At 38.0% G+C, this 13,530-nt stretch overlaps 1 protein-coding gene across 8 annotated transcripts in view; it reads right to left on the reverse strand.

Annotated features, from left to right (window-relative positions):
* Positions 1-2,422: 2,422 nt before the first annotated feature.
* Positions 2,423-13,530, reverse strand: part of MKI67 (marker of proliferation Ki-67) — a 39,103-nt gene continuing 27,995 nt past the window's right edge. For all 8 annotated transcript variants that reach the window (XM_090056548.1, XM_090056549.1, XM_090056551.1 and 5 more), the window contains 4 exons: positions 12,005-13,065; positions 9,893-9,965; positions 5,947-9,129; positions 2,423-3,074 (listed from right to left, as the gene is read on the reverse strand). In XM_090056548.1, the coding sequence (XP_089912674.1) occupies positions 2,938-3,074; positions 5,947-9,129; positions 9,893-9,965; positions 12,005-13,065 (4,454 nt within the window). In that variant the 3' untranslated portion in view covers positions 2,423-2,937. The remainder of the gene's footprint in view (positions 3,075-5,946; positions 9,130-9,892; positions 9,966-12,004; positions 13,066-13,530) is intronic.

Raw genomic sequence — 13,530 nt, forward strand, 5'->3', positions numbered from 1 at the left:
AACTCAGCCCGCCAGGCCACTCTGCCCGGCCCGTGGGGCCCCTAAAAAAAAAATTTAGAAAATTAATATTTATCTGCCCCTAGCTGCCTGTCATGTGGCCCTTGATGACTTGCCAAAACTCAGTAAGTGGCCCCTGGCCCAAAATAATTGCCTGCCCCTGGTTTAGTGGCAGGTCAGTTCACAGACATTAGGGCTGGAAGGGACCTCGTAAAATCATCAAGTCCAGCCCACTGCCCAAGAGGCAGGATGTCAGCTAGGGTCAAAGGATCCCAGCAAAATAAATGTCCAAATTGTGTAGGTCAGAAATAGCTGTAAGCCTTAAAGTGTGACTGTTCTAAGCTTGTACTAGTATTTACACCGCTTAACGTTCTACTGCACTTGGCATAGCCTCAGGGTAATGTGTAACACCTTTAAAATTATTACTAGTTGACATCTCCTTCAGAATACACCCCCTGCAGAAAACAGCTCAAGCTGCTTGCTTTGGGCTTAGTATTGCGCGGGCCAGAAATTTTAGCTGTTGTGGGAGGAAAACTTCCCTATGCTGGGCCCGTGTTTGACTGGGTACTTCTGATATCAGTGGCAAACTATCAAGCAGATGATGAGTTAGAATTCTTCAGAAGCATCTTTGGCAAGAAAAAGAACCCAAAAACCAAAACTTGATCCAGATCCTGACACTAAGCACATGTACTGGAAGCATTACAGATGTTGTTTTTCCATTTTAAGTATTCTATTAATTCAGCTGGAGCTTGTTGATATAGCAATGGGCCATGCCCAAGCTCTCTTTATTACTTACTCTGGCAAGTCTGTACATTTGAGGGCTTCTTAAAATGAGAACTTGGCATACTTTTCCACAGAAGGATGCCCAAGACAGGAAAATGGAAGTATGCAGGGCATGGATGTTATAATGGATTCTGTTGTTTGAACTTGCCATGAGCTACAATCGCAAAGTGGAAAGGTTGTTTCCTGGAACTTAAATGAGAAGGTGACATCAAGTAAAAGTGATGCTGGAGGAATAGGAAGGCACACATGAGACAACCAGCTAATCCAGAAGCAACAAATGGAAAGCAGGATGAGGACTACTCAAATGGTAATTTCAGCTTGGGCTGCATCAACATACTCTTGACAACAAATTTAACTCAGTTATGTGGTTTCCAAAGGTAGCATAAGACGCCAGATAAAATTTATAAACAAAAAATGTTAGAGCATGGATGTAAGACAGTTTATACAAAAAACCCGAAAGCTATACGTAGTACAACCTGATTATAGTGAAACTGCACAAGCCAGAAAGAAAAGCTCATTAAAAGTAAGTGTTTGCTATAATACATTTAGCTGATTTTTTTCATTATAACAATGAAAAAAAAGTTCCTGTTATCAGGAATGTTAAAAGCAGGTTTGTTATAAGAACACTATTGTACCAAAAAGCCTGTCCTTTCTCAGAGACCAGCCCTAATGATGTACAGCATCCAATAAACAAGGAAGCCAATATTAACGACAAACAATTCTGTCTGGTTACATTCAACCTAAAATTTACCTGCATCATACAGCTTTAAAAGAAGCAAAATATATATTTCTCTTCTAAGCCCAATATTTTCTTGTTTACCCTAACTCATTACTGGTCCTACCTCTTCCTCCCACCCCGCTCCTGCAAGGATAGGTGATGAGAACCTTGAGAGCGTGGCATAGGCTTTAGGAAATACTAATTCTTCACTAAATCAGAAACTCCAGTACTACAGATGCAAGGGGGTCTCCAGTGTTGAAGACTAAACTGCATCATCTCAGGGTACAGGCACTGATTTTTAGTTAGAAAACAAAACCAACCAAACCAAACCTCTAAACTACACAAAGAGCTACAATATTGCAAGTCTGTGTGCTTCTTAATTTATTACTGCTCTCCTTAAAGCAATTAAGAGCAGCAGGGAGAGGAACAGCTTAATTTCATTATATCATATTTTGATCATTTTGTATCAAATCATATATAATTGGAACAGCTGAGCAGAAGCAGTCTTCCCTCATGTAGTAGGGAAACCATAACATTCTAGGAGACTCTTCATATAAAGGCATGATTTTTTTTTTAAGTATAGTATGCAACTTAAGTACAGGACTGCCCCAATTTCTGAGTTCTCCTCCCCCTCTCTTCCAATGGGAAGGGGGAGGAAGCAAAAAATGGAAGAGGAAGCAGGAGCCTGAAGACCCTGGTGGCAGCAGCAGACAGACTGATAGTGGGAATGGCACCTGGGTTGGAGCCCATGGGCTACAAGTTAGACAGCCATGACTTGGAAGAATGAGAGAATTACACAGTGATTCTATGATTGAGAGGAAACAACAGTAGTTATACATAAAGAATCTGCTGAGGGTTCTGCTCCTCAGAGGGTCTAATACACTTGAATCTAAAAGCAGACTTAAAATCACAAAACACTAGAAATCTAATGAACATTTACAAAATTTAATGACTTAACATCTGCATTTTCTGCAGTACAATCAACTGAAGCTATTAAAAATCAGAATTCCCACATAAACGTTTTGCCAATAAAAACCCATACTTTTTTAAAGAATATTTACAAAACTTCCCTGAAAAAATAAAGCTCAACTAAAATTCAACTAGACAAGTGCTGTCCATGGACAGATACAAGATAATATAGCTGCCAGACTGCTTTAATGAGCAGAGAAAAAAGAAATGTGTGGCCAACAAATTCAAGTTGTGTATGACATTTTTCTTTCTTCTGTGGTTCTCTCTCAGGGTTTGGATGCCACTTCTTGTCAAACTATGAGACTAAAAGAACTAAATGATATACATAAAGCAGGTTAAAATATGCATCTCCATTATATGAAAATTCACCAATTGCTTTAAAATCCAAATGTACATCCATTTACATAAAAAAATTGCAAAATCAAATCCTGAACATATTTCAGAAGTTGCTCTCCAACTACTAAATAAGGCTACTTTCTTGTTCTTGTACTTGCTCTTGTTCTCCTCTCTATTCCAGTCTGAATCAGGCTTGCATCTTCTTTGTCATTTCTTTCTTGAGTTTTGTTTCTTCTTCCTCTCAGCAAAGTTCTGCTTTCACCGCTCTCTCCTTGTAAACAAAAATACTAAATGTAAGTGTGTATCACATATCAAACAATTCAATCTTCAGTGTCACTATTTCAAAGAAATGTCCCCAATGGCTATATCCCAGAGCTGATGTCCATGAATACAATAAACTATCTGAGAGCCATACTTCTGCACAAACTATATCTTTTAAGATAGATCCCTAAAGATTTATAGCTATTTTTGAAACTAGGCTAATGTTAATGAGGATACCAAACCCAATTAGCTAGTATATTTTAGCTCTTTTTTTTCCTGATGATATATATGAAAGGCTAAAAAAATACCTACTAAAAACATTTAGGAATATTTCACCATGTAGAGAATGAAGAATACAAAGTAATGATACCAACCCAAAGGAAGCTGGAAAGTCAGGTTTTTCATATAAAAAAAACTATGGATATGTGCATAAGGAAACAAGTTTTTCCAAGAAACAGTCACTGCTGGCAGAGTGGTGCTACTTGTTGGAAAGATCTCCTATAGAAGATCATCCAGAATTTTAAGGAAGAAACTAAAAATAAGCAGAAGGCAACATGAATGGGATATCAGTTGAGACTGCAAGTGCAGAAGGAAAATAAGCAGTTGAGAGCAAAGAGGAAAAGGAATAAAACGTGAGGAAGAAAATTGATGACAGGCAAAATATGGTTTCTCCTCCTCCCCTCACTTCTCCACCCTTCATTTTCCCAATTTCGATTCTCACTGACCTCCTGTCACACTTAATATTTTTTCAGTCCTTAGAGATTTCAGAACAAGAGCAGACTCCCTATGCCTGAAGAAGGGTGTTTATTCCCAAAAGCTTGCAAAGAACATTTTTCCAACTACTCAATTGATCTAATAAAAGATATCACATGTACCCCAAGAACCGTGCCAGGCAAAACATGTGATTTTTACTATCATTTTACTACATTAAAGACTTCATACTCCATTTACTAGCATACCAGATGCACCTTCCCCCCCGCACCCGCCAAAGAATAACCCTCAAAACTGTGGAGTTAATTGGGCAGGCTAATTTATGCACCAGAATACAAGTATGGAGATGTATAATATCTGCTGAGGGTTCTACTCCTCTCCGTGATAAACATTCAGCAAGAGGGAGTCCATTTTTTAAAAAATTTTCTCCCAGACTGCCAAATTGCAAACAGCCAAAAGCTGCTGCCAATTTGGCAGCAACTGAGAGAGTACAACTAGCTTTTGCTTAAAGCAGCCAATGAGCTGGCTGAAGGCAAATGAGCTCCTAAATAAGCTGCTCCATTCAGTCAACTTTCAGCCAGAAAACTGGAAAAATCTTTTCTTCTTCATTCTGCCTTCCCAAAGCAAAGTGTACATCTTATTCATGGGCATGTGGTATACAAGAAAATATAGTTATGTAAATACATTTCTGGTTCACCAAGCTTGTGAAATCCTTACTGATGGCATTTCTATATTTAATTCTACATAATGATCATTTTCATACATTATATCCTGTTTTGAATTAAATTTTGGCCCACATAGCAAACTAACATGGTTTATGTCAGCCAGGCTGTGGGGAAGCAATATTATATCTGTTTTACTTCTCATTTCCAAATCGATTTTAAAATTTCAGGATCCGTTTCAGGCATCACCTCCTTAAGTAACTAGTGGATGACTCGCACTGCTTTTCAACATTATATCAAGAATAATAATGCCACAGGAGGGAGCAGAGGCAGATGGCATAGCCAGGTTCAAAAAGGGATCAGAAAAATTAACAAATGCAAGATCTACTAATGCAGTGGTTCTCAACCTTTTTTGTACCAGGACCCACCTGTAAACATTGACGACCAATCCCAAGCCAGTGCCCCTCAATCCCAACCCACTGGTTCTAGGACCCAACCCCCCAGTGTGTGGGACAGAGGCTCTTGCAGGCTGGAACTCTGCCAGTTTCCCACATTTTTTCTCCTTTAAAGGAGAATCTATTTTTAAAATTTGTTGATCTATTTTTTAAAAGTTTGTTCCTGACCCTTTTATATGTTCTTGTGACACTTTTGGGTCACAACCCACAGGTTGACATGCTGTACTAATGGTGAACAAACTGGTTAGAGAGGTTTTCTCTGGCATCTTTAAATCAGATGCCAGGGAGAATACTGAATAAGGACAAATCATTCAAGATATCCAGTTCAATGCTCTCCCTCTACAGCATTCATGTTTACTGCTGCTGGAAATGGGATACTGGGCTAGATGGATTACTGATCTGAGTCACTATGATACTTCTTATGTTCTAATACTTCTACCTGATATCTGTCCATCCTTTTAGAGCTTTTGATGCTAATTCCCTGAATAATTTCTCTCACAAATAAGGAGGAAGAAAAAGGAGGAAGACAGATAGGTCACATCTCCTAAAACAGGAAGTAAAACAGAATAACTGAAGTGGACAAAGCATGATCCCACAGCCCTTGGCATGGAAATGGGAACCATTGCCAAGGGGAAAAATGAGTTGCAGGGCATCCCCAAAATTAAGGGGGATGAAGGAGTAGGTGCTTGCAAGGTGCTACAGGGGAATCCAAAAAAGTCCTGATGTGTGCAATAAAGTTCAAACTATAGAAACTATTTTGTAATAAAGGAAGGGGTGATGCCATCTCTTACATAATCATTACACTAGTTCAGATAATTTATATTACCATGTCTCTCTCCCTCTCTCTCTACAGACATGGTAATATATTTTAAAATTTAATTATAAAGGCCTACAGTGTTATCAATGTGTTAATTATTTTGATCAAAACAGTCTGGAACCCATAAACAAACTGAAGGAATACCTGGTCTAAAACATTCCAAAGATATACACGCGTGCACACACACACAAACTTATACTTTGGTGCTAAAGAATACAAAACAAACCCTTGCCATACCTGATTTTACTTTTTTGGCTGCTCTTTCATCTTCTGGCAAGTGTCGTTTTCTCCCAAGAGGAGCAGAACTAGCTGCCTGGGATGGAAGAATAATTTCCTTCTTTTTGCCTTTTCTTAATATAATCTCTTTTGCAGTAGTATGCTCAAGAACTACATTCTGATCTTCTGTATAAACTACCTCTTTAATATCATCTTCTGGCAATCTGGTTTTATCTTGGAACAAAGGGGAATTATCTGCCTGTGATATGACTTCAATCTTTTTGTTTCTTTTCCTCCTTGACAGATCAGGTTTTCTGTGGGACAGTGCATTTTCCAAAGCCACATTTTTGTCTTCTTTAAGAGACTCCTCTTGACCAGAGTCTTTTGGCAAGTCATCAGTTTTCCTAAGAGTAGAAGCATCTGTCTTTTTCTTTCTGCCCCTTCCAGATGACTTCCCTTTTGCAGAGGATGTAATTTCCAAAGGCATATTTTGATCTCCTTTAGGAGTCTCCCTCTTGCCATCATTTTCTGGCAGACTGAACTGATTGTGGGGAACAGTGGAACCAGCTGCTGGTGAAACGAGATCCATCTTTTTCTTTCCCTTCTTTTTTAACGGGTTAGATTTTTCAGGGGGCGGTGCATTTTCCAAAGCTACATTTTTATCTTCTTTATGAGTATCTTCTTGATCATTGCTTTCTGACAAGCTGCATTTTTCCCTTTGAGAAGTAGAACTGGTTGCCTGTGACAAGGGTACAACCCCTTTCCTTCTTCCCCTTCTAGGTGGAATCTCGCTTGAAAAGGGTACAGTTTCCAAAATGATATTTTGATTGTCGCTAATCTCCTCTTTACCATCATTTTTTGGCAAGCCACGTTTACCCCTGTGTGAAAGGGAACTTGTAGCCTGTTCTACTAGATCTGCCTTTCTTCTTCTACCCCTTGCTGATGCACCAGCTTTTGCCTCAGATGTATTCTCCAAAGCCTTATTTTGATCTTCCACAGGAACCTTTTCTGTAACATTAGCTGTTAGCAAGTCACATTTCCCTCCTTGGGAAGTAAAATTGTTTGTCTGTGCTAAGATAACAGCATTTTTCCTTCTGCCCCGTCTTGACAGATTCTCTCTTGCAGATGGAACAGTTTCCAAAGCCACATTTTGATCTTCACTAGTGTCAACACCATTTCTCTCCAAGCCACATTTTCCCCCGACTGAAGGGGAACTTGCTACCTGTTGTGTGAAATCAGATTTTTTTATTTTCTCCCTTCTTGCTGAGTTAACTCTCGTCTGGGCAGTAGTATTTCCCAAAGCTATGTTTTGATCTTCTTTAAGAATCTCCTCATTAACACCATTTGTAGGCAAAACACATTTTGTCTGTAGCAAAGTGGACCTTGCTTCTTGTGACACTAAAGCAACGTTTTTCCTTCTTCCCCTTCTCGTTGGAATTTCTTCTGTAGAAGCAGCACTCATTTCCAAACCTGCACCTTGGTCTTCATTAGCAATCTCATTTTTATCATTACTTTTTGTCAAGCCATGTTTTCCCCCGAGAGAAAAGGAACTTGTTGCCTGCTGTGTGAAATGAGCCTTTTTTCCTCTGCCTCTTGTTGATGCACTAACTTTTGTTTGGGAAGCAGTATTTTCCAAAACCACTTTTTCATCTTTCTGAAGAGTCTCCTCTTTATCATTACCTTCTAACAAGTCATGTTTTCTTCTAAGAGAAGTGGAATTAGCCATCTGTGATGTGAAAACAACTTCCCTTTTCCAGCTTCTCAAGGAATTCTGTTTAATAGAGGAAGTGGCAGTCTCATCTTTGCTAGGGTCTTCAAGCAATATGCTGTTTCCTGTAACAGAAGAGGAAGTAGCTGCCTGTAGCACAAGGTCGACTTGTTTCCTTTGGCCCCTTCTTCCATTTGCCTGGGCAGGTATTTTTTTTGATGTCTCATTTTGACCATCTTCATGATTTGCTTCTTTATTGTCACCTTCAGGTACAGCATGTTTTCCTCTGAGAGAAATGGAGCTAGATTCTTTAACTTGAAACTGAACTTTTTTCCCTTTCCCTCTTCTCAATGTATTTTCTTTGCGTTCTGTTGGATTATTTTCCAGAATTTCATTGTGATTTGTTTTGGGTGCTTCTTGTTCCTTATTACTTCTCCTTGTACTCCTAAGTCTAAGAACAGTACTCTCCTCTTTAACAATTTGAACTACCGCTGTAGTTGAATCCTTTTGATCTTTCTTGGTTTTGGAAGTTTTCTCTGTTCGTGAAGATTTTTTGGTAGCAGTTTTCTGGGATTCAATGTCTGATTTCATTTGAGGTATTATTTCTTCACTGCTTATTTCTCTCTCAAATCCACATTGCGACTCATTTAAAGAATTTGTTCCACTGAAAGCAACCTGAGCAGCGTGTCGTTCTTTCCTACTGTCACTAAGAGAATCAAGACTGTAGGTGTCAGCGGTTTGAGCCATTATGAAATCTTGATCATTTATATTTTTTATACTACGATCTTTTGTCTGACTTGCTTCTTTACCATTTACATTTTTTGAAAATTCATTTTCCTTAGACACAATTACACCTTTTTTACCTCTGTTATTTCTACATCTTGGATTACTTTCTTTTACTGGATTTGTATTTGCCTGCAAGTTGTAAACATTAAGAGGTACTTCATTTGCATTTTCAGAAAGTAAGTAATTTGACTTGCAATTTTGATCTGTTCCTACATCCTTATTTCCTGCTTCAGTTTCTTCCAGAGGTGCTTGTGTTTTAACTGCAGTTTCATTTGAAGTTCTTTTGATTTCTTGGATATTTCCTACACTGTCAGAATCCATTTTCACAACTTCTTCTGTTTCAGCCAACTGTTTTCTGGAGTTTCTTTTTAAAGCTTCCCCTTTTTTCTTGGTCACTTTAATTTTTGCTTTTTTGTTTTCCAATTCTTCCATTGGAACAGCTTCAATGAGATTCTTGGTAAAATCATCTTCATCTCTTTGCATACATTTTGCTGTTTCTGCTCTACGAGTGTTCCTTCTTGGTCTTTGGGATCTTTCTTTTGAACAAGGCTCATCTGTAGAGCACTGTTTGTTACGTTCGGTTTTAACTCTGTTTCTTTCAGCTGGAACTATGGAGTCTAGCATTTCTAAGTTTTCCTGTCCTCCAGTCCTCTTTCTAAGTGATAGAAACAGTTTTTCACTGCTGTTACAGAGTGAGGATTTCTCTTCTCCTACAAAAAGAAAAATGCATAACCTTTAATTGTGCATGGATCTATTTCAGTTCATATGCCCTTAGCTTCATTCTTCTAATTTACAGACATACATTTTGATTATAGTTTGAATTTGATTAATAGTTTACATTTGATTTACCAGATCTATCTTGAACTTTAATTTTAGGTTCTGCTGTACATTCTTTATTGCAGCTAATCCTAGATTTTCTTTCCAAAACTTTGATTCGTGTCATAATTTCAAATACTGTATTTTTCCCATGGTCTTCTGCCAAAAAAGTTACATTGACATGCTGCACAAAATCCTGTTAATCTACTTAAAATACATTTCATCAAAAGCTACCTTAACTAACAGTGTTGCACTGAAAAAAATCGTTGAAAGCTGACCTCATTTTATGAAAAAGTTGCCCACTGCGTTTTGTAGTAAGAAATCTTACATAAACAGAGTGCTAGATGACTCAGTAGACAGCGTTCTTATGACTGAATCAGGCCTGATCCATGCCTCAACCCACTGCAGAAAGGTTATTTATTATGCTTTTTTAAGTCATTCAAAATCTTTCATTTTTAAATGTTAACTTTAATGGCACTATTTTCATACTGTATGTAGAGATTTATCTAGAGGTAATACTGTAAGCATAACAGCAATACATATTTACTAATAATTCCACAAAAAATATTGATTTTAGTTATTTGCTGTATACTTTTAAATTTCAAAAGGTATAGCTCTATGAATGTTTATTGTACTAATATGTAAACATATACTTACTACGTTCATTTCTGGAATCAGTACAAGGAAACACTTTTTTTTGTGAGAGATCCGTAACTTCTGTTGATGGGACCTAACAGGATTAAAAATAACAAATAAATCTATGGCTGGTAGAACTAAGAAAAAGTAGTTGTTTTTAATCTATAGTAATAAAAATAAAACCTATTAGTGGCATAGGACACTACCAGAGAGAGAAGACACTGTTAATGACGTAGAAATGGGGAAGCGTTCAATAAAGGTTTTTGTGTACAGAAAGGCTGACGTATTCATCACACAAGCATGAAGTCCTTTCAAATCTATTAGTAACTAAGGAGGATATTCCAATATCTACTAGATATTAGCCTGTTCAAAAAAACCCCCAAAAAAACAAAACAAACAAAAAAAATCAACAGGTCCATATAACCTGTACCCAAGAGCCTCTATAGTGTCAGACGAAGGAGTCTCTGGCCATTTGGTATCAACCTTTTATCAATCCTTGTATCAATCTGATATTTTTAAATATCAGAAAGATTGCAGAAGATGAGAAGGGTGTCCATACTATGCTACTAGTCAAAAAAGGGGCAATAGGATAACCTGGGAAACTATTAGCTGGTTAGCCTGACAGCAGGTCTCAAGCAAAAACATGGAAAAAAAACTAATGCTGGCTACAACTGATAAAGACGAGGAATATAATTAACAGTTTCAAAAAATAGGTCTTGTCAAACTAATCTGATTTCATTCTTTGGTGGATAAAAAATAGCTATACAGACATAATATACTTAAGCCTTGAAGATCTACGACAGTACCACACAATAACCTGATTAAAAATTAGCAGTATCAATAAAGTGCACATTAAACTAAGAACCTAATGACAAGATCTTAAAGCAATTTTGAGAGAATTATTACTGAAGCGGGGTGTTTCCACTGGGGTTCTGCATGGCTAAGTGTTCAACCCAAATCTGCTCAGCAATTTAATCTAAAACCCATAAATAAGAAAATAAAATCACTGTTAATAAAATTTCCAGGAGACAAGGCTGGTGGAACTAGAAATAGCAAGGTCAGGGCAGTTACATATAGCCACCTGGATCACTTGGTAAAGATGTTCAATTAAAAATAAAACATATTCTAATACACCTTTTGCTATTCGAGTGCAATTGTGTGAAATTAATATAAACAACACTTTCAGTACACACCAACATCCATGACGGGAGCTAGTTACTTTCAGGGCTGCTTCTACTACAGCAGTGCATAGTGAATGAACATTGTTTATGCCTGTCAGCACTGTGGTACCAGCAGCCACGAAACTAATTAAGTCTCATCATTTGCAAGGCTTCTAATTAACAGTAGCTTCTCTTTTACCATTTCTAGGAAGTTAACCATAGTACAATTGCTTGCAAAGTAAATGGTGAAAAAGACGACACTGTATACACGAGATGTGTATGAACTTAACTGATATACGGGTAACTACAGGTTTGCTACAACATAGGCAACAGGCAAAAAAATTGGGACCAGTATTATGTTGTGTAGTTAAATTATGCACTTATCAAGTATGCATATAAATGAAGTAACAATGTATCATCAAATACATGGTTGTATATATCTGCAAGGCATATAGGCTCTTCTTACATGGTAGGGGACCATATTCTGGAAACCAGTGCCAACATTTTAGGGGCATGGCATACATGAACATGGCAAGCTAGATGGAAAAAGCTAACACAACTTTTGGATGTACAAAGAGCAAAACAATGAAGGACACAGATAGGATTTCACCTCTACATTCAGTATTAATAAAACTGATACTAAAAACCAGAATTGATACTTTTGATGCCTGACTGAAAAAACTTGAGAGGATATAAAAAGTAATACAATGGCTCAGGAAAAGTTACAGTGAAAAACAGATGCCTTAATCTGTTTAGCTCATCAAAAAGAAGGCTGAGAAGTAATCAAGAATAAATGTCTCAAAGGCATACTTTATTCAAACATGAATTATTGGTGCAATAAGAGTATAACCAGAAGAAATGTAATGGACTGTGATACATAGCATGTTATAGCAGGATGACCTACTGTTTCCTCCTAGCCTAAAATGCTAACTGAAAGACCCAAATTGCCAGAAAGTGACATGAGGTTTTTTACCTTTTCCTCAGGAGTATCAAACATTTCCTTAACACCAACATAGTCCAGTTCAGAATCTGAACGTTTTTGTTTAGGCTCTGCCAAAAGCTTTTGCAATCCCACAAAGTCATCAACTGGCAAATACTTTTCTCTTGGTGTCCTCAGTAGTCTACTGATACCAAACATATCTTCTATGGGTCTGACAATTTCCTTTGGTGTCTTCATCATACAGCTGATTCCCTTCATATCTTTTACTGGTTGGTAGTTCACTTTTGCTGTTGCCTTGGTAACTGAGACTCCACAAACATTGTTACCTACTTGCTTGCATTCTTCTGGAGTTTCAAACAATCTTTTATGAGCAATATCATCTACAACAGGTTCCATCTTCTGCTTTGGGGTCCGCATAAGGCGCCTGACTCCCGACAGGGCATCAACGGGCTGGGTCTTTTGCTTTGGGGTCCGCATAAGGCGCTTGACTCCCGACAGGGCATCAACGGGCTGGGTCTTTTGCTTTGGGGTCCGCATAAGGCGCTTGACTCCCGACAGGGCATCAACGGGCTGGGTCTTTTGCTTTGGGGTCCGCATAAGGCGCTTGACTCCCGACAGGGCATCAACGGGCTGGGTCTTTTGCTTTGGGGTCCGCATAAGGCGCTTGACTCCCGACAGGGCATCAACGGGCTGGGTCTTTTGCTTTGGGGTCCGCATAAGATGCTTGACTCCCGACAGGGCCTCAGTGGGTTCTGCCTTTTGCTTTGGGGTCCTCAAGGACCGCCTGACACCTGCTAAGGTCTCAACTGGCTCCATCTTTTCCTCTGGGGTCTTCTTGGCACCTGACAAGGTTTCAAGAGGTTCTGTCTCTTGCTTTGGGGTATTCATTTGACTTCTAGCTCCTAATGTCACCTCATTTATTTTATTTTCTGCTATTATTAATGGCTTTGTTCCTGTTTTCTTTTTCATTATTGCTTTGTCTTTATCAGAATCTGAAGACTTTTCTCTTTTCAGGAAATGAGACACAACTTCCTGATTAACTTGTTTTTGTTTTGCACTACTTGAAATATTTAAGGGCGATACTGCCATTTCTCCTATAAGAAAAACAACAATAAATAATTTGGGAAGAAATTAAAAGCAACCATCCAAACATTAAACTGTTAAACATTCAAGGGAAAAATATCAGGTAGGCAAAGCAACCTGTCAGAATAAAATCTTATATTCTTCTTTAATCGAGTAACTTGTTAGTTACAAGAATAATGAAGAAAACAATGTAAAGGCCTCTGTGTGGGCTACACAAAATATTACATTGAATTGCACATGCATATTAAACAACATTTGTATTCCCTTTTATTTAATCTGATACTGAATTATGTTTCTTGTATGCTGGCTCTAATTTTTAATTTTCACTGTTCTATTCCTTTTTATACTGAAGGCATGTAACAGTACCAAGTGACAGATGGAAGCCAGAGATTGACATAAATGGACATTTGAAACTTTGGCATGGTGGCAAATGAAAACTGTTGCAGGATGAGGATATCAATACAACCAGTAGCTGC

This window comes from Crocodylus siamensis, chromosome 7, assembly GCF_052110815.1.
Source record: "Crocodylus siamensis isolate JL-2025a chromosome 7, ASM5211081v1, whole genome shotgun sequence".
NCBI lineage: Eukaryota > Metazoa > Chordata > Crocodylia > Crocodylidae > Crocodylus > Crocodylus siamensis.